Source organism: Protomyctophum parallelum, assembly GCF_964188405.1.
Source record: "Protomyctophum parallelum genome assembly, chromosome: 9".
Lineage (NCBI taxonomy): Eukaryota > Metazoa > Chordata > Actinopteri > Myctophiformes > Myctophidae > Protomyctophum > Protomyctophum parallelum.
The window spans coordinates 23673303-23695825 of record NC_139706.1 but is presented as its reverse complement, the minus strand read 5'-3'; the positions used below and the strand labels follow the sequence as shown (position 1 = coordinate 23695825).

At 44.2% G+C, this 22523-nt stretch overlaps 1 protein-coding gene across 2 annotated transcripts in view; it reads left to right on the top strand.

Annotated features, from left to right (window-relative positions):
• Positions 1-14393, top strand: part of ngef (neuronal guanine nucleotide exchange factor) — a 34622-nt gene extending 20229 nt beyond the window's left edge. Inside the window, exons 7-15 of one of the 2 annotated variants that reach the window (XM_083772682.1) lie at positions 176-328; positions 7010-7139; positions 7686-7760; positions 7899-7988; positions 8530-8693; positions 10345-10503; positions 11358-11437; positions 13114-13218; positions 13475-14393. In XM_083772682.1, coding sequence (XP_083628808.1) covers positions 176-328; positions 7010-7139; positions 7686-7760; positions 7899-7988; positions 8530-8693; positions 10345-10503; positions 11358-11437; positions 13114-13218; positions 13475-13716 — 1198 coding nt within the window. In that variant the 3' untranslated portion in view covers positions 13717-14393. Of the gene's footprint in view, positions 1-175; positions 329-7009; positions 7140-7685; positions 7761-7898; positions 7989-8529; positions 8703-10344; positions 10504-11357; positions 11438-13113; positions 13219-13474 lie in introns of both variants that reach the window. The other variant, XM_083772681.1, reaches the window with a different exon arrangement.
• Positions 14394-22523: the final 8130 nt, after the last annotated feature.

The window sequence follows — 22523 nt, the reverse complement described above, 5'->3', positions numbered from 1 at the left end:
AGTACTGTACTTACAGTACTTTAGTAAATGTACAGTGTATACAGTACTCCACTACATCTCAGAGGCAAATATTATATCATGTACACCCTATATACATTTTGGCCATTTGAAAATAGCCAAAGGACAAGCTCCCCCGAAATCCCAGATTAAATGATGCTGTCTGCTGTTGTATTAGGTTCCTGATGGATCTGGAGAACAGGATAGAGCAGTCCATCCAGATTTCGGACGTGTGTGACATCGTCCAATACCATGCCAACAATCACTTCAACGTCTTCATCGCTTATGTCATCAACCAGGGATACCAGGAGAAGACATACCGGCGAATATTGTGGGTATCCCTTTCACGGAGTACGCACACGCACACGCAGTCACACGCACACACGCACGCAGTCACACGCACACGCACACACACACACACACACACACACACACACACACACACACACACACACACGCCGTGCAACTATACATACTACTGTATATTACTGTACTGTACTGTACTGTACTGTACGGTTGTGTGTGTGTGTGTGTGTGTGTCAGTGTCCCAATCAGGAGTCAAGCACATTTGTTGACTTAAGCAGGAGGGTGTGGCGTGTGTGTGCATGCGTGCGTCCTGACCGACCCCAATCTCTGTTTGTGTGTGTGTGTGTGTGTATATGCGTGTCAATACAGTAGGTCATGCTACAAACAGACATTCCATGCTCCAAATGGATGAACGGACAGACATACAGACACGCCTCGTCTTTGGAGCGGCTGGTACCATTCAAAAATAGTTCATTGTAACATTTCCACAAACATATAGTGTGACATTCGTCATTTATTTTAGCATCAGAATCTAGTTTTTGTATGGTATGTGTGTTTGGAGACTGGTATATGTTTGCATTGATCTAATGCCAGATTGGGTTGTGTACTTGATATATATAATATACAATCATTTTGTTCATTTTGTTCATTACTGACACCCAAGTAGATTATATTTCTACACAAATCAGCTACCTGTCACCTTGTAGCGCTATTCCTAAATGCAAATGTGGAAAGTAATTTACTTAAGTACTGTACTTAGATAGATAGATGATAGAATACTTTATTGGCAGTTTAAGAAAATTACAGAAAATTTTAAAATCATTTTAAAAAACGCCAAATGGACTTAGACACAAAAAAGCCTTCGCTTGTTTCCATTGTGGTCCACTTTGTAACATGAAACTATACACATACATACTGTACAGACAAAACAACCATGGAACATATAATAAATAATCCTTATATATAAGGCTGGGAGCTATATACATAGGACAAGAGGTACCCTGAGAGAATAGTCCTGAGCATGGGAGATGGGCTATCCAGGGTCGGAAGCTAAATATGACCAGTTAATGTGTAGAAGGAGCCATGATTTCAGGTCTTTCCTAAATATTGCAACTTAAGTAACATTTTGATATATTTGTAGTTTATTTCCAAATTCCAATACTTTTGCTTCTACTCCACTGCATCTTGGATCCAAATATTGTACTACTACTCTACTATATTTATTTGAAAACCTTAGTTACTAGTTTAGGTAAAACATTCTTTGAATGTACAAATGCTATGTTCTTTATACATTGGACACACAAAGTACAACAAATAATAGTACAAAAATAGACTAATGCATTGCAACTTTGAAGGATATAACCTCATTATCAGCTCTGTAGCAGTGGCCAGCAAACTGTGTTCTTCTGGATCGGACTAGTGAAGAAACACAGGCAAGGTTTCCGTATATTAGATTAGTCGATGGGTGGCTCTTCCAAGAGATATTTTGCGCTCTCATTAGAAAGCGGGTGTAAGTGCCATCCAGCCGTTTCTCCATTTTCTTTGATAGTGTCCATGTCTCGGAGCCATAGAGTAGAATAGGCTCGACGGTTGCCCTAAATATATTTTACTTTGAACCTCTTACTAAGCTGGGACGACCAGATCTTATGCATGTCCTTGCAGGCTGACCAGGCCATACCCTTCCTAGTTTGAAAGTCCTTTTGGGAAGAAGATATATATATATGAACCCAAATACTTGTAGTCCTCAACCTGTTTCAAAGGAGTGTTGTTAAGTGTTTTGATAACGTGGTTATTGTTGGATTTGCATATATTTACGTATTCAGTTTTTGTCTCGTTGAGATAAAGACCAACACAGTTGGAGGCCTGCTCAAGAGACTGAAGGAGAGCCTGAGCGTAAACTCCAATGATTGACTGATGTATTTGCATATAGAACTTTTATGGCATCATTTTGTCGGGGATACCATATAATTTAAGAATTATCACAAAGTCTGCCTGTTAATTCATTGTCACAATCATGTGTCACAAACTCACAATTTACAAAACAGCTTGCAAATGTTTGCTTTTGCATTGCAACCAGCTAATGTAATTATGATTACAATTAGACGTGCTATACTATACCGCCTCATCAGGTGTTCCTGACATGAACAACTCACAGGATTGTGTGAGAGTCAGCTAGCGAGAGCATTTTGACATCAGTTTCCATCAACACTGCCTATTAAACTTTTACCAACTTTTGTCCATCAATGTTAGTCTGTACTTTCAGCACAGAACAGGTTTGCGGTTTATTTTGATTATATATTTTGGCTGTAAGGCTAAGGGAGTGGTTGGCTTGGCCCAGGCCGTAGCGTAACGGTCTGGGCACCGGACTGGTAATCCAGTCGCAGTGTGCCGCGGGTTCGACTCCCGGACCCGACACGGCCTTTACTGCATGTCATCCCCCCATCTCTCTCCCGTTTCCTGTCAGCCTACTGTCTGTCCCTTCAAAAATCAATAAAAGGCGTAAGCCGCAAAAAAATATCTTAAAAAAAAAGAAAGAAAGGGAGTGGTTGGCGATGTGGTTTCTGTTTTCTCCTTTCTATACTTTTGACATCATGCTTCTGTTGTCATGTGAACCTGTGCCTATGCCTATCCATGCACTGGTAGCGTCACACGAAGGGTCTTGTGCCTGGGGATTCCATCTTCTTTGTATGGTTAGGTCTTGGTTTAAGCGCACCGTATGACTCTAAATCCGGTATGGCTGCAGCTTTGGCTCATTAGTGCCTGGAGAGTTCAGTCGGTAGAGTCACCCAAGCTGTGATACACAGCTTGGGTGATACACAGCTTGGGTGGCCAAGCTGATGGTAGGTGTGACACAGCTCCACCTACCAAGTAAAGGGAGGTAGATATCCTCGTTTCTTGGCTGATGCTGACAATAAGCAAGTCTGACCTATACTAACTTGGCTCATTAGCACAGGGCCAGGGGGCTTCAGCAGAACCCAAAGTGGCTGTCCATCAACTGAGAGGGAAGCTTTTACTCGCTACACTGAATACACTGGGTGCAACAATGTCACAACTTTCCTTTGAATAACAATCCGGTGATCTTCAGCTGTCTAAATGCTTATGACAACTCTATGTTCTCCATAAACAGAGAGAGAGAGAGAGAGAGAGAGAGAGAGCAGAATAGGGAGAGACAGAAAATGTGACATAATAGTGATGATCTTTCATCCCCTCATTTGTCGCTCTGTGTGAGTGTTTATTCTTTTTAGCCCGCCAATGTTTTTGTAAATCTGTATTTTGAGCACAGAACAGGTTAGCTGTTGATTTGGATGGCTGTGATGTGCAAGGTGTGGTTGGTGATGAATGTAGCCTGAGTCCGTCGTCATCACTACCACATACCTGAGTGACACACAGTGACATTCCCACGGACTAATATAAGGGACAGACGCAAAGGAAAAATTTAATGGCAACCCCGCCCGTAAGCTCTGGAAAATATGACAAAAAGCAGCAATGGGTGTACGTATATGGTATTGGATATGCGTGTGTGAGCAATAACATTTTAAGGTGTGTGTGTGTGTGTGTGTGTGTGTGTACACTTACAGTATGTGCACAGGGTAATCCAGGGTAAAACCACTACTGTTCTCTGCACCGTTGATTTATTCTCCATCCTATGATGTGTTGCACGTTCGCATTGTGAGCTTGTAGATTATTTTTAGTATGCAACACTGTCATACGATAAATCCAAGCCCCCAGAAGGGCTGGCCAACGTTGAAGCTGCCACTACATGTAAGTGACGTCATGTGCGTAACATGCGTCAACCCTGACTTCAAATTTAAGACCGCTCTCAACTTCCGCTCGCTCGAGCCAATGAGTTATAATGGTACTTCCGGCAGTCTTCTGGGTGCTTCGCCACTGAGCAACTTCCATTGAAATGCATAGCAGACTGTCGCTCCGGTCCTCCCTCTATCCTTCATAACTCTATGGATAAATCAGGCTTGTAGTTAGCTAATTAATTACTGCTTTGGTGTAGCAGTGGCAAAGCCAGAAATCAGTGGTGGAAAGTATATCCACAACTCAGAGGCTGTACATTATGTACTATACTATTTACTATACTGTACATTCATTTGTAACTTTAGTTACAAGTTACTTTGCAGATTTAGATCATTACCAGTAAGACGCCTGAGGGCGATAAGCGTGTACACGCATCTGCCTGGGTGACAGCACTGGCGCTTTGGCATGTTTTGGCACTTTATTAACTTGCACAGTCATGATTTTATTGTTGAATACCGTTTCCTGTTTAGCTGAGATGGCCACTCAGCCAATGAGTTCCACCTGGGGAAATGCTTGGTGATTAACAAACATGAGGGGCAAGTGCAATGTGGGTTATAGATTCAATATGTTTGGAAAGTGCAATAATGTGGAGTTCTATTGTTGAGGTTTGATTGAATGCCTAACAATTGCCTGTGATGTGTTTCAGTAAGGATTGGGCTGGACGATATCAGGATAGCAGTGGGGGTTAAGATGTGCTGTTGGGATTGCTTATTGTCTCCACCAGGCCGAAGGCATGTGGGGAGAGTATGTTTTGCACTCCGTCCGTCCGTGTGTCCGTCCGTCCGTCCGTCCGTGTGTCCGTGAACAGCTAATCTCGGCCACCGTTAACCCGGTCGATGCCATATTTTGCACACACACTCCCTGGATGCCAACGATGAACCTCTGCCCCAAACTTTCCAGAACAGCCTGTTATAGCGCCACCAGGAGGCCGCTTTGTGCAAAACAAGATTTTGCACAGTACACCTACAGATTTTGTCCAAACATCACGCAAATTGGTACACAGTCTCTCTAGAGCCATTCAACGAAACGGGTCTTTCAGATTTATCAGACTCCATCCTGATTGGTTAAGATTGGCTTCCAAAGTTCACAGGAGTGCTCAGTTTCAAACAAAATGCTGTAAATCATGAACACATCGCGTGATTTCCGTGAAATTGTGCACCCACATTCCCACTAGGCCGAGGACGAAATGCCACATGAACAATTTCAACTCAGCCTCAAGGTGGCGCTATAACTGGCCGAAAAGTGTTTTTACCTCTAACTGCACGGATCTGTGGATAACCTGGTGGAGACCTGTGCCCAGAAGGGCACTTTTTCTAGTTTATGTTGTTATGCCAGTTGGTGCTCCTTTGGTGAAAAAACATACCATTGGTTAACCTTTACCAATGCCTCTTTACTGATTCTCCAGCCACTAACGGTCATTCCTACACCTTTAGAATTTTGCTATTCTAAATAGTTGTTCTACAAGCTCACAACACATCACAATGCGACATGTTGTGCATGAGCTTGTAGATCGACTGCTTTTGATGCCAATACATTTGTAATTTGACTCGAGTAAACTTTTGAATACAGGCCTTTGACTTAGGTACCTGCCTCGACAGTCGACACCTGCCAGAAACACAATCATAATGTCATAAAATCAACATCACTGCAGGTCCACGGTCCACTCTGATCATGTGAGATGCTGCAAGGTGTTACAGGGCTTTGTGTCCCCTACATCACAGGAGAGGAAACTCCATGACCTCCATGTGTATACCGTCATCAGATACTCCAAGTCTGAAACTGGCTGATATCACATTCTGACCTAGAACGTTGTGTCACACCCCTTCACATATAAAGTCATGTCAGGATTGTCAGCTCTGCATGGATATCAATGAGGCACGCGCGCGCACACACACACACACACACACACACACACACACACACACACACACACACACACACACACACACACACACACACACACACACACACACACACACACACACACACACACACACACACACACACACACACACACACACACACACACACACACCTAGTGACTTGACTACAGTAGTTGTAGCCTTGTGTTTGTCTCGGAAGCAGCTGCTTTCATTGGCTGCTGCTGCTGTATTGTTGTGGTATTTTCTCACCCATGAAGGCTTCTTAAGAGGTTTTCAGTGCTGCTCATTCCACTGCAGATTATTTACAGACTGCACGTCACAAAGCAAAAGGCGATTGCCCCCCCCCCCCCCCCCCCCCCTCTCTCCCAAGCAACATTGCAGACAGTAAAACCCAGAGGGAGTACTCTCATGATAAACTTTCATGGTGGGCTTGGTGGCTCTTGTAGCATTTGTGGAGGTGTCCCCCTTGTGGTCAGACAAATACATTGCAAAGCAGTGGTTGTGGGGATTTTGTGTGTTTTTGCTCTGTGCTAAACGATCCAACGTGTTTCTTTGTGTGCCCCCGGCCGTGACGTTTATGTCTTCCAAGTCAATGGCAAAATGTATTTATTCTGTATAAACTTTTTATTCCGTATAGAATAATACGATGACGTTCTCATCATCATACATCATCATCATGATAAAGGGCACCGCTCACTTCACACAAGGGTGATTTTTGAGGGGCCGTCACGTCTCATATTTGCCATTGATAATGAAAGAAATTAGGTCAATTAGGTCGGATCGCTTTTGGAACACGCATGCACACACACGCGCGTGCGCGCACACACACACACACACACACACACACACACACACACACACACACACACACACAGCACTCCTACTACTCCAGTCTCAGTCTCTACCCTATAACCTTCACAAAAGAGTAGAAATAGAGGGACACCTGAGAAGACACGTCTGCTTTCTGCTGTTAAACAACCGAGCATCTCCACTGATCATTCCTGTGTTTTGTCCAGACAGGGAAACCAGGCATTTCGTGAGGCCATGGCTGCGCTGGAGAACCAGCCTAGAGTCCGAGGTCTGTCCTTCACCTCCTTCCTCATCCTCCCCTTCCAGAGGATCACCAGGCTCAAGCTACTCGTACAGGTGAGTACAGTAGGCTACTGAAGCCTTTCAATGTGATGCGTGGGGAATTTGACAAACATCATATAATATGACAGGAGGCAGTAGCCGAGTGGCTAAGTGGCGACTCTGGCGAGTCGCTCCAGTGAACAGAAAATAATTTTTCAGGTTGGGATACTTCATCCAATTAGAAGCCCACAAAGAGGCAGTTCATATCATGTTCACATGTGTGGCGCACGTGCAACCTGTGAACATGATACTTCTTTGCAGGGACGGATTAACCGCAACGAGGGCCCCTGGGCCGCTAATTTATTTGGGGCCCCCATAGCGCTCATGCGCAAAGTCTTCGTGTTTGTATCAACTTTTTGACCTAAATTGACCCAATTTCCCCCGAAGGGCCCCTGAGAGCCAAGGGCCCCTGGGCCACAGCCCTAATGGTCCAATTTTGCCCTGCTTCTTCGTGGAGCGATTTAACACTTTTTTTTCTTTTATATAAAAAGTATAAAATATTTCCACTTTGAAAATGTTCATGTTATGTTATGTTTTTAAATGTGTGTTTTCTTTGTACAGAACATCCTAAAAAAGGTAGAGGTGAACTCTGAGAGGGAGCACAACGCAATCAAAGCACATCAGCTATTGGAGAAGGTAAATAGCCATCAAGCAGTGTTGGAAAGTAACTAAGTACTGTACATGTACTCAAGTGCTGTACTTACAGTAAGTGCAATTTTGAGTGTATGATTAATCTAAATCTTTCCTAATGGTGTGAATTTCTGTCCACAACAGATTGTGTATGAGTGTAATGAGGGGGTGAGGAAGATGAGTCGCACAGAGGAGCTCATCACAATCGACAAAACACTTGAATTTAAATCCAAGGTATTCATGTCAAAACACATTTCATACGGTCACAATCATAGGGACAAAGTGGATTTTGCTTGCAACTATAATTACATAAGTATAATGTCCTCAGCCAAGAGAGATCAAAGTCATCTTATCTGAATAAAACGTTCTAGATGTAACCTTTAAACATTGGGCTTGATCTGCAGTATATGGTTTAAGTATATGCACCTGCTCAAAAAAGACTGTAATACAATTTGCCAAATATCTATCTATCTATAATTATCTATATAATTATTTCTTTCCTATTAACTTCATGAAGACATTTTAGAAGACAAATGTTGAACAACTAGTGAAAATAGCTGATCTACAAGTGACGCGTTGTGAGCTCGTATCTGCTATTTTCAGTCTACTTCATTTTTTGGGGTCTTGAGCTAAAACGTTTTGGAACCACTGCTGTACTGTAATAGACTGATATTTTATTAATCTGGGTATGTATCTGTGAACATTATTAAATTATCCTATAGCAAACCTTTTCTTTTAACACTGAACTTATATGGTCTGTTATTCACCATTGCAGTCCGTGGCTATCATCTCTCACTCCCGCTGGCTCCTGAGGAAGGGTGAAGTGCAGCAGATGAATGGACCCAAGAGCACTCGAACCATGCGTAGCCGCAAGCTCTACCACCCAGTCTACCTGTTCCTGTTCAACAACCTGCTGCTCATCACCAAGCGCCTCTCCAGGTTGGCAGGGTAACCAAATGTGCCGCCAATTCATTTGCAAAGAGGAAACGTTAATCAAGCCTGTTAAAAAAAAAGTTGGATGCACCTGGGACGTATCCTCAGTGATGTATCTCAAGGTCATCAGGGTTTCGGGTCTCTCGATTATCATACCCCTCACTCAGGTGACCCAGCTGGGGTGATCAAGTCCCGACTTACGTCCCAGTAGCTACCCTCAATCAGTCCCATTAGGGAAAAACCAGGGCCACACAAACCAGACTCCCAGCACCTGCAGGCACTTCATTCAGGATTGGTGGATTATAATGGCCCTCCTCACCGAGGGTTTCTTGGGCTCCCTCCTCACGGAGGACACAGGCTGGGGCGCTAACCCATACTGCTCACCCGGGTGCCATCTACATTCCGGCTGTCACCCGTCTCTCCGGTGGTCACCAGACTATACCTGGTTGTCACATACCGGTAGTCTATTCCTATGAGTCACTATAAATAGAATAACTTAAACTATAACTAAAAAACATCGCATGGATGCACCTGGGACGTATCCTCAGTGATGTATCCCAATAAAACAATAAATATGTTTTTTTAATATTTAAAAAAAGGTGTTTGAACAGCTACATCTGCCCGCGCCAACATTCATTCAGTCGAGCGGTTCTGTGTAGAGGTGTGAAGGAGGTCCACCCCCAAACCCTCATAAACTCTGTATATAGAAATAGAAATCCAAGGATACTTATAATTAGACTAGAGGATCTCTAGGACTATGGTTTGCTTCCTGCCTAGGGTCCTCGTGTCGTACATCTCACCAGACTGTTTGTCTGTGCGGTGTGCATGCGTCCGTGCCTTGTCCACACTTGGCCTTATACTCTGGTGTATTTGAGTCAAGCTAGGTGGTTCACTGGTTTGTTTGAGCCTTCTCTGCATCTGTGTCACATGTCCTTGTCATTGCCCTCCTCTGGGGAGACTCTTGGGGTATTGCTTCAGTTTGTAAATACATCAAAGATGAGATTATAATCCTTTTCTAATGGATAAAGCCTCGGCCAATATTGTACTCCAAGTACTGGCCATACAGTGTACATCTTTCTAGAAGCTTCCTCCACTTGTGATTTCATCACTGTGTGCAATTCCACTCTGCTATATACCTGTATGGTCACATTTTCTAAACATCTCATTTTAAAGGTACCTTTTAAAGGGAGGGTATAAGTGATATTTTTGTTAACAATTTGTGTGTTAAATGGCTCCATATTCTGATAGTACTCATTGATATAGAATATTTGTTCGGTAACAGCAGTGTCCCTATCTCTCCAGTTCTTTAGTAAGCAGAAAATGCATTTTCAGGTCGGGATATTTATTCCATCCAATCAGAAGAAAGAACTTGCACAGGAAATACAAACAAAATAAATAATAAATAAATGGGTACTTTTTCCTGATTGGTTTATTAAAGAGGCGGAGAGATGGTGAGACTATTGAATAAACACTATCAATGAGTAGCCTACTATCAGACTATAAAAAAACAGTCATTTTGCTTTAATCCAAAACATCACTTATCCTCAGTCATTTCCATATAATGATATGAAAAAGGAAAGTGATATGTTTTGTTTAGACATTGAGTATTATTTAAATATCAGAGGTTGTTCCTTACCTGTTGCCCTACCTTTAATAGCGGGGAGAAGTTCCAGGTCATTGACTGGTGCACACGTGCCATGTTGAGGACTGAAGACTGCGAGGACCAAGGCCAGCAGCTGGCAAACGTCTTCAATCTGAAGCTCCTGGAGAACCAGGAAGAACGTCCCGTCAGTTACTTGCTGAAGACCACCAGCATGTGAGTATCTGGAGCAACACTACAGCAAACCTCAGTCTGCAAAACTAGGGTTGCCAACTACCTGAAAAAGGACTTCTTGTAAATTAAGTTTAGTGTTTGTATACCATTAGGACTACAAATGCTTTTAAATCAGTAGTTCTCAAACTAACGTGTTAAGGACCCCCAAAATGATGAATGATGAATTTGGCCACAGACTCCTTACCCCCCCATCTGAACGTTTTTGTAGATACTTTCAAGATTTTTCAAAACTGTACAAGCTTGTATATCTGAGCTTGTAGATCTGCTATTTTTGAGAACCACTGTTTTTTTTTTTTTTATTATTATTTATTTTGCTTCCACGGTCGTACATTCTGTTTGTTAATTGATTCCCCAAAAAATAACAAAGTGTGTCCCTTATCAGTGCAATAAGGGACACGTCTTTAAGTTTCCAAATAGGGGAGGATACATATTTCAAGGGACGTTTGGCAGAATGGCAACAAGTCAATAACTCAGTGGTTCTCAACCAGTGGCCCTTGAGCCTTGAGGGGGTTCCATGTGGTCCCCAGCTAAATGATGTAGAGTTGGTAACCAATTGGACCCTTGCTCTCAAGATTAAAATTATTGTTAAAGATCTGCATTACTTAATTTACAAGAAGTCTACACAATCAGATAATGTAGAATAATTGTTATTTTCTCTCCTAATGGTACCAACATACAGCATGCAATTGTGGACAAAATAGTCTTAAGTCTTTGGCATGAGAGGTTAAATCTCATCAAATGGTGGTCCGTGGCTCAAATTCTGTATAAATAATGATATGAAAATGGTTGCAATAACTGGCTAGTATTGATCAATCCCAAATGTCTGACATTGACAGGAGCGAAAAGCTGCGATGGATTTGTGCTCTCACTCCCAACCGACGCACACGCTTTATGTCGACCAGTGCCCATCAACCAGGTGAGAGACACTAGTGTTGTTATGTCGACCAGTGCCCATCAACCAGGTGAGAGACACTAGTGTTGTTATGTCGACCAGTGCCCATCAACCAGGTGAGAGACACTAGTGTTGTTATGTCGACCAGTGCCCATCAACCAGGTGAGAGACACTAGTGTTATGTCGACCAGTGCCCATCAACCAGGTGAGAGACACTAGTGTTATGTCGACCAGTGCCCATCAACCAGGTGAGAGACACTAGTGTTGTTATGTCGACCAGTGCCCATCAACCAGGTGAGAGACACTAGTGTTATGTCGACCAGTGCCCATCAACCAGGTGAGAGACACTAGTGTTATGTCGACCAGTGCCCATCAACCAGGTGAGAGACACTAGTGTTATGTCGACCAGTGCCCATCAACCAGGTGAGAGACACTAGTGTTGTTATGTCGACCAGTGCCCATCAACCAGGTGAGAGACACGAGTGTTGCTTTTTTTTTTTTTTTTTTTTTTTTTTGCGGCTTACGCCTTTATTGATTTTCTAAGGGACAGACAGTAGGCTGACAGGAAACGGGAGAGAGATGGGGGGATGACATGCGGTAAAGGCCGTGTCGGGTCCGGGAGTCGAACCCGCGGCACACCGCGACTGGATCACCAGTCCGGTGCCCAGACCGTTACGCTACGGCCTGGGCCACGAGTGTTGCTTTTGACAGAAAAGTTTGATTTAGTTTTAGTCATGACTTTTGAATACATTTTAATTTAGATTTAGTCACATTTTAGTCACCTGAAATGTTTTAGTGTTAGTCTGGTTTTAGTCAACTAAATATCACAATATTTTAGTATACTAAATCTACAGTTGACTTAGTTGACTAAAATGTATATATATTTTTTAAATCACATATTTAAGAACACAAGGGGCACAGTCATTTTATCTATAATATGCAGATATAAGTGCTTATTGCGCCCGCGGAAGGCACCGCAGTACCGCATGGCACCGCAGTATCAAGAGTAGCACCACCAGGCTAAGGAACAGTTTCCACCCGACAGCCGTCAGATTGCTGAAGCACGGCATGAGTCTGCCATCAGGACGCTGAGCAAGGCATGGGTGTTGCTCGGCGGCCTGATGACAGGCTGGCCTTAGACCTTCTTTTTGCTCTCCCTGAACCTACTGTGGATTATACCAGGGACTATAGTTGACCTGGACTTTAGCTCTTCTTGAGCCACCTGCACCTTGAACAATGTTGCACCTTGATTAATGTGGCACCTTGAAATATAGTGCATAGTATTTTCTCTTGTGGAAAAGAGACCCCTTGGTTGTACAGCTTGTAAATAACATAAGCGAGACCCTACGGTTGTGCCGTTTGTGAAACAAGCTTGGGAATATCTGGAAACCCCTTGTATTGTAAATTAGCTATGGGAGACCCTACGAGTGTGCTGTTTGTGTGGAACGAGCTTCTACATTTTCTTTCTTGCCTACTGCCTAGATCTCCTAACCCCTGCTAACCCCCCCCCCCCCTTCCACAACACCCCCCCCGCCCCCTCTCTCTCTCCTTCCCTTTCTTTGTTTTCTTGGGAAAATAACACAATGGGAACTATATGCATAAAATGAATTTCACCCACTTTTCACCTGGTTTAAACTGTGATGTGACAAAAAAGATTATTCTGATTCTCTTCTGAATGCTAATTGTGTGGTGTTTATCAGACTCTCCACAGGTGCAGTGCATTCAGTCATACTCATCTCAGGAACCAGATGAACTTTCCATTGAAATGGCTGACATCCTGAATATCCTGGAGAAAACAGATGACGGTGGGTACACGCTGTATACTCTTGGATCTCATTACTGACAACTTAAACCACTTAAACGCAGTGGTGGACATTTACTTAAGTACAATCTGAGGTATTTGTACTCCACTTGAGTATTTCCAATTTCCAACACTTTTACTTCTACTCCACTACATCTCAGAACCAAATGTTGTACTTTTACTCCACTACATTTACAGTATTTAAAAGCATACTTTGTAGACTTTGATTATCATTACAAAACAAACATTTCTCCCTCCAGGCTGGATGATGGGTGAGAGGCTCCACGACGGGGAGAGGGGCTGGTTCCCCACCCGAGTCGTGGAGACGATTCAGAGCAAGGAGGTTCGGGCTCAGAACCTGAGGGAGGTCCAGAGGATCCACCTGGCCCAGGGCGGGGGTGCTCCGACTGGGGCCAGGATGGGCTACAGGGGGGCCAGCCGCAACCCAAAGACCTCCAGTTACACTGGCACTTTCACAGATCAAGTGGAGAACGTGGAGTGAAGCATTGGAGGAATACGACATGAGAAATAAACAAGAGACGTATTCGTTGAGGGCAAAAATGAACTATTGCACGACTCCGCCCCCCCCCCCCCGGGATCACAGCGAACCAAGTGCAGTGACATCACTCTGTTCACATTTCTTCAGAGTGCCAGAGACTGGAATCTCGGGCATCTCGGAATAGACTAAAAAGAACTTGAGGATAGACGGAAAAGAACTTGAGGAATTTGGGCTCCTTGAAACCTGCATGCTTAATAATGTCAAATGAACTTCCATTAACATCTGTGCGGCCAGTGAGGCCAGTGTGGTCTGTGTCATGGAGAGTAGAACGGAGCTCGGTTAGGCAAGGAGCTACTCCTGATGGAACCCAAGAGAACCATGAAGGTTCTTGAGGAGATTAGCATGTGAATGTACTGTAACCACGCCTCAATTGCATGGGTGTATTGTATCTGAAAATAAATAATAATAATACTTGAGAATCAAATCCCTTTGAGAAATGACGTGTAAATCTCCTTGTAAGCCAGAGGTAAAAAATACAATAAAATACTGGCATTGAATGGAAATTAGACGGTGAATGTATCATAAATTGTTTAGTAACAAGTAATGCAACGGTCAAGGTTGTGTAACTGGAATGGGAAAGATGAACATGGCTTTTGGGGCCGGATCCCACGCCAACTTTGATATACGCACGCACGCACGCACGCACGCACACACACACACACACACACACACACACACACACACACACACACACACACACACACACACACACACACACACACACAGCTGGGACAAATCCTGTGCAACCAGGTCAACACAAGAAAACATGCCACACACCTGTTGCATGTGCACAAAATAGCACAGTGGAACTGGGACAGCAGAATGAAAAAGCATGGCAGTGAAACCTGTGTATGTGTAAATGTGTACATTGTAAGCCTTCGATGTTCAAAGTGATGAGCTAATAATTTCTGAATAATTGTCTCATTTCATTTTGTAAGGATTAATTTATTGTTAATAAAAATGAATCAGAAATGTGCATGGTGGAGGACTCTTAAGTACTTATAGGGTCAACATTTCAGAGCAATGGAGAGTGTGGAAAACTGAGACTGAGGTGGTTTGGAGTTGGACACAGAGGAGGGATAGTGAGTATATCGGTAGAAGGATGTTGAGGTTGGAACTGCCAGGCAGGAGGCCTCAAGGAAGACCAAAGAGAAGATTTAGGGATGTAGTGAAAGAGAGAAAAGGAGGCAGAGGACAGGGTGAGATGGAGGCAGATGAGTCGCTGTGACGACCCCGCCCTGAAGGGAAAAGCTGAAAGGAAAAGAAGACCTCAAATTGCCATGTATTGCTGTACTTAAATATATTTTAATAATGTATTATTATTAGTATTATTTTTGTAGTAGTAGTAGTATATTTAATGTTGATTAATTAATTGAAGAAAATCGTTAAATGATATAAAACAGTTTTACTCAATTTGTATTCATAGACCAAACTGTTTTTGAAACACTGCTGCCCCACAGTGGACATTTAAGGCAAGTGTATGTACTAGCCTACAGTAGTGGACAGCTGGTTTCACATGCTATGGTCCAGTCAGTCACACTGTAATTGTAATGTTATACCTGTATGTTGTCAAAAGGTGATCAATGATGCTTTAGATTAGAATGTTTAATTGATCTTTCTTACTTGAGGAGCAACCCAAAAAGCTACAGACTGGTAAAACCTAGCTGCAAGGAGACAGTGGGGGCTGGCTTTAGCATGCCACTTGGACACAGCTAGGCCGCTGAGTCCGGGGTCTGATCAGCCTTGTGGTCGAAGAGCATGTCTGTTGCAAGACCAAGAAACATCCAATGATTCCAGATTACAATTGGAAGTCTGATGATGTGTGTGTTTACCTGTGATAGGGAACAATAATATTTCGTATTTTTGTAACAGAGTGGTCCTCTGTTACTTAAATTGCACAGCATATTGGCACTTTATTAACTTGCACAGTTGTATTTTGCAGTCATGATTTTATTGTTTAATACTGTTTCCTGTTTAGCTGAGATGGCCACTCAGCCAACGAGTTCCACCTGGGGAAATGCTTGGTGATTAACAAACATGTGGGGCAAGTGCAATGTGGGTTATAGATTCAATATGTTTGGGAAGTGCAATAATGTGGAGTTCTATTGTTGAGGTTTGATTGAATGCCTAATAATTGCCTGTGATGTGTTTCAGTAAGGATTGGGCTGGACCATGTCAGGATAGCAGGGGGGGGGGGGGGGTTAAGATGTGCTGTTGTGATTGCTTATTTATGTTGTAATGTGATGGACTTATTATATAAGTTGTATAGTTCATGTAGTTCACAGAAACGTGTAACATTTGTATGGTTTGGTTATTTATGTATTTATTGTATGCTTATTTATGGTATATTCTCATTTGAAGACACCCCTGTAAATGGTATAGTCCATTCAAATTATCTCCAGCTGGGTATAAAAGGCTGCCATTTTGCAGGTGAACTAAAGTCTGTGCCGGGAGTAGAAAATTTGTATTTATGCTGGTTTGTAATGCTCATTTGGCGAATAAACCTATCATTGGTTAACCTTTACCAATGCCTCTGTACTGTTTCTCCAGCCACTAACACGGTCATACAATTGGTGGCAGTGGTGGGATCCCGTGCACAGTACAGAGGCTATGTAAAGAGTTGCAAGGAGGAAAGACGAGCAGAGTACTGTAGGTCATTAGCTGACCCAGGGGCCATGGCAGTGTTGAATCCAGAGGGAGGGCTGGAGGAGCGGGCTGAGAGGTGGAGGTCTGTTGTCCGGACACAAGCAGCCAGAGACCAGCCCATGGAGGAAGAGCCAGCCAGAGACCAGCCCAATCCCATGGAAGAAGATCTCTCATGATGGCAGCACCAGCTCCAGCAGCGCCACCTGCAAAGACTGACGGGGAGGCCAGGGTGAGCCACAAGCTGCTCCAACTGTCTGTAAACTGTAAATGTCCATTCTCATTATCTCCAGCTGGGTATAAAAGGCTGCCATTTTGCAGGCGAACTAAAGTCTGTCCTGGGAGTAGAGAGCTTCTTGTATTTATGTCGGTTTGAGTGGGAAAGTCATTTGCTAGCTCCCTGTTGTATAGTGGTCAGATAGACGTTTTGCCTTTTCATATAGCTAATCGTCGCCTGCATGCTGGAGGGTCATGGGTTGCAGATCGTCGGTGCCCCACTCACCATGTAAGCAGAGGTCCTCAATAGGTAAAACACTGCCAGTGCTCAGCGCAATGGCCCGTTGCAAAGAAGTTGATATTTTACTTGTGCGACATTCAGATAATCTTCAACCGATTGCTATAATTCAAAGTGGTATATATTCTGTGAAGTTTATATTTTCATTGGGTGTACAAGTCATGTTTTTAATATGCCATTATCAAATGATATCTAGAGAGATGGTAGGGTAGTGCCCTGTACTGATGTGTACAACCTTTATTCAAATAGTTTCATTTGTATTGGAGTGTGAAGCTTGAACAATATAGGTTAATTGCGGACCGCTACGGATAAACTGTGGATATTAACCTACCAATAAGGACCCGGGCCAAATGCCATTGCGCATAGCCTACACCAACAAGTCTATGCGTGGTGTGTGCATAGCCTCATGTGAAACTATATCGTGCTGTATTTTGCTTTCCATTTCATGGTCATGTGGAGAGAGAGAGAGAGAGAGAGAGAGAGAGAGAGAGAGAGAGAGAGAGAGAGAGATTCATGGTCATGGAGAGATTCATGGTCATGGAGAGAGAGAGAGAGAGAGAGAGAGAGAGAGAGAGAGAGAGAAGATTTTTAAAAGCTCTTTATTAAAACCACAGCTTTCCAAATCAGCTCAACTTGTTACAAAATTGTTCCACCCTCAATCAGCTACGCAGTACAGGAATAATATACTTCTTTTTTTTCTTTTCTTTTTTAGAAGCAAAGGACCAGCTCTCCTCTTCCTGTGGCCAACATAACACCCCCCCAACAGCCCAAATATGAACAAAGCCTTCCATATTGTTTGTTAGCTTGTAGTATGCATGCTCTGCCCTAAGTCTAGCAGCCACCATCCCCGTTAGGACTTGCACTGGATCTATAGACCCAGCCCCCTTTAGCTTGTTCCTTCTGGTGATCCAGATTGCAAGCTTTGCCATACCAGACATGAAATTTAGCATCGTATGCACCATCTTCCTTACTACAGCATACTTTGGACCAAAAATAAATTTCTCAAAAGAAAAAACTTCCCATAATCCGAGGAACCACCACTCTAACAAGTCAAGAACACTTTTTAACCTTATACACTTAGTAAACAAGTGTGCGAGCGTTTCTGGTAGTGAGCAGAAAGGACAGCCCTCCCCTGTGCTTGGATCCAGGTGTGTCAGGTGTCTATTAGTGGCGATGGCCCCATGCACAATCCTCCACTGGAGGTCGGCCGCACGCTTGTCGATTGGCCTCTTGTACAGTGACCTCCAACAACCCTTCGGGGAAGAGTCCGGGCCAAAAACCCCAGCCCACCTTGATGCTCTGTACCCCGTCAACGAGCGTGCATGTGAGACCTTAACACAGGTGTGATAGGCCTTCTTCTTTTCCATCTCACTGAATTGCCCCAGTTTTGGGGTTTTGAATGAGAGAAGTTGGTCCTCCCCCTCCTGCCACTCCCCAACAGCAGGAGTGACAGTTAGAGATGGAAAGCTGTACACACACTCATCATCCCATTGGTCAGAATTGTCATGGTTTTCAGCATACACTCTTAGGGGCTCCGATAAGGAACCACAGACCTCTCGAACTATCCTCAACAAAAGCCTTGAGGATCTGATGTTGGCCATCCACGGATGTCCGCGTGGCTTTCAGCAGGTGCCCCAACTTGACACAGCCTGACTCTCGTAGAGCAGCCCTCAGACTGGGTGATGACAGGGTTTCAGTCTTTAAAAAGTCATTGTAGAACAGTGGTTCCTCGAAAATCCACATCCCAGGTACGTCACCGGGGTCCCTGGAGGCCTGAAGAGCCTGCCACGCTTGAAGGACTGAGGCATAGAACGGTGTAAGTCCAGTAATGTCCGCCTCGTTCAGGTTCAATAAGAACAGCTGTTTGTCATAGCCCAAGCGACCGGCCTTCTTTAATATTAGGCTGGCTGTGCCCAGCCACCTTGCCCCACAGTCATACAGCAGTCTCTGGCCTGCTTCAAGCCTGAAAGCAGACACTCGCGAGGAAATGTCTATTAGGCCTTGTCCACCTTCCTCCACTGGAAGGTACAGAGCCGCAGCCCTTATCCAATGCTGCCCGGACCAGAAGAAGTCGACCAACAATCTTTGCACCTCCTCTATTAGGCCCCTGGGCGGAGGTAGAACAATCAGTCTGTGCCAGAGCATAGAGGCAACTAAGTTGTTCACGACCAAGACCCTCCCCCGAAAAGATAGCTGGGGTAGGAGCCATCTCCACTTTGACAGCCTGACACGCACTTTCTCCAGCACTCCCTCCCAACTATTTTCCTGATATTCTGCCGTACCTAAGTGGACTCCCAGAAACCTCATCCCCTGCCTTCCCCACTGTAGACCTCCAGGCAGGTTGGGAACCACCTCCCCCCTCCAGTGCCCCACCTGTAGGGCCTCACACTTCCCCCAATTCACCCTAGCTGATGAAGCTTTTTGATACACGTCAAGGCATTTTGTTATTCCCTCTATATCCTCCTGGTTCCTAATAATAAAAATGCTTACATCATCAGCATAAGCTGAGACGACATAAGGGGGGCTTTGGGTCATTCCGGGCAGAGATAGGCCATTAAGAGTGCTCCTGAACTTACATAAAAGAGGTTCAATGACAATACTGTAGAGCTGACCGGATATGGGACACCCCTGTCTGATCCCCCTACTCACTGGTATAGGTCGACTTAGCCCACCTCCCACCTTAACCATGCAGCTTGCATCATTGTACAACAAACCTATCCATTTTATGAATCCCTCCCCAATACCGAAGCCACTCAAGGTAGAGAAAAGGTAGCCATGGTCTACTTTATCGAAGGCCTTTTCTTGATCAATAGATAATATCCCGACATTTATTTCATGTGCCTTACAAACCTCCAAAACATCCCTAATTAAAAACAAATTGTCCATGATAGTTCTTTCTGGCACACAATAAGTTTGGTCCGGTTGTATTAGTACACCTAGATGGTCCTTCAGTCTGTTGGAAAGCGCCCTGGAGAGCACTTTATAGTCCGAGCACAGTAAGGCTACGGGTCTCCAGTTCTTCAGGAGGGCTAGGTCTCCCTTTTTGGGGAGGAGCGAGAGAACTGCTCTCCTGCATGAGGGTGGCAGCGAGCCGTTCTGGTAGCATTCCATCATTACTCCATGGAAGTCGTGTCCCATGCATTCCCAGAAAGCCTTGTAGAGCTCAATAGGCAGCCCATCTACCCCTGGTGCTCGACCCGCAGTTAGCTGCCCTACTGCTGTGGTCAGTTCTTCGTACGACAGGTTTCTATCCAAGTCAGCTCTCTCCCTGCGTGTGAGTTTGACCAGACCTTCCAAGAGTTCTGACTGGCATTGCTCTTCACATGGCTCCGCTCCGAATAGAGCTGTGTAGAAATCCACAGCGCATCTCCTCATCTCACCAGAGTCCGTAGAAATCCTGCCATCTGGCAGTGTTAGACAGGACATCTGCCTCCCCTTTGCCTTCTTCTTCTCCAAGTTAAAAAAGAACGCACTTGGAGCATCCATGTCCTTAATTGACATTGACAGCTCTAACGAGAGCTCCCTTCACTCTCTCCCTCATAAAGGAGTTAAGCTCCAATCTTTTTTCCTGGAGCAAAGTATCATCGCCGGAGCTTGTGTCGGAGTGTAGTCCACTTTCAATGTTCTTTATTTCGGTCTCCAGCCTTTCCATCACTTCCCTAGTGTTAGTTGTTGTGTAAGATGTATACTGCTGGCAAAAAACACGGATCTGTGCTTTCCCTATTTCCCACCACATGCTCAGTGACTCAAAATCACTTTTTCTCTGAGTCCAGATTGACCAAAATGTTTTAAAAGTCTGACAAAAAGTTGTGTCCTGCAGGAGTTTTGTGTTGAAATGCCAGTAACTGCTAACTCTCTCTCCAGAAGAAAGACTCAGACATACAGAGGTTAAATGGTGATCACTGAACCCCACTGGACTAATGCAACTGCTAGTCAGCTGACCTCTGAGCCCTTCTGATACATATATCCTGTCCAGTCTAGCCGCACTCACCCTGTTATCCACTACCTTAATCCATGTGTACTGCCTTGCTTTTTCATGCTTCAGTCTCCAAGCATCTATTAATTCTAGGTGACTAATTGTGTTTTTTAGACTGACAGATGACTGTAAGTGTGGCTCCTCGCTCATACGATCAAGAGTAAAGTCTGTTGTGCAATTCCAGTCACCTGAAACAATCTTGAGGTCCTGGTTCGTGGCCAGCTCGTCTTTTAATTTATTAAAAAGAGATATTCTCTCTGAGCCTTGGTTAGGGGCATAAACATTAACAAAGCAGAACACACACCCCTCAACTTCTGCTCTGACCACTGCCACCCTCCCCTTTACAAGCTCTTCTTTAGACAAAATATTCACATGTAGCTTGTCTGAGAAGATAACTGCAACACCTCCACTGACATTGCTGCCATGGCTTAGAAAAAAGGAGCCCTTCCAAAACAGGCCCCAGTCTACTTCATTATCCTCATCGCTGTGAGTCTCTTGCAAAAAAAGCACATCAATTCTCTTCTGCTCTACTACCTCTGCTATTAGAGCCCTCTTATGCCTGTCCCTCCCTCCATTCATATTCAAAGAACCTTAACCTTAACCTTAAAGAATCTTAAGCCCCCCCATCAGAAAATAAGAGTGCAGAAAAATAGAGATCAGTATAAACCAGCTTGAGAGTGAGCAAGACCCCTTGTGATGCATAATCATCATTATTTACTTTTTTTTTTTTTTGGGCAGCAGCCCTCCTTCCTGCCCTCTTACTGGGTGCTTCCTCTGCCTTTTTCAAAGAAGTTACAAACTTCCTCAATCGAAACCTCTTTCTTTCGTCCAATAGGTCAGTCCCAACTGTTTTCTGTAAAACATTGACACTCCTTATGAACTTCCCTATTTATTAGGAAAATAGTCCTTTACTTTGACAGATTTCCCAAAAGTCTCATCCAGAAAATCATTTATTTCATGCAAGGAGTAAGCCTCGTTTTGTTCAGCATACTCCTCTTCTTCCATCTCACTGTTCTGCTGACTGTTAGACAAGGAGGTACCTACGTCAACGCCAGCATCAGCCACGTCAGCTTCAGTTTGCGAGTGTGTCAACTGTGAAGTCTGACTCACAACTTCAGCCTCATCTGCTGATCCTTGTGTTTCATCAATCTGTTCTATCGCTGTCTGCTCGTCTGTCGCGCTAACAACACCATTCTGTTCTAACACTGGCTGCTCGTCTGCTGCGCTATCATCATCATCATCATCATCATCATTATCAAGGGGCGGGGCCGTCAGCCTAACCCTAACCCTCGGTGCCCTGGCTACAGCCTGCCCTTCTACTGCAGCCTCGGCTCTTTGTTTTTGCGGACACGCAATACGCTTATGTATGTCCAAACATCCCGCACTTAAAACATCTCATGTTGCCACCATTAGCATAGACCATATAGTGACTATTGTCATATTTCACTTTGAATGACACCTCCAACTCCTGTGTAGGAGAGTCGAGGAACATGTATGCCTGTCTGCGAAGTGAGTGAACATGCTTTAGCTTCGCGTCTTTACACCCGAGACTTACAGCCTTGAGTGGGCTGGAAAACTTGCCAAAGCGTTTGAGTTCTTGCTCTAACAGCTCGTTTG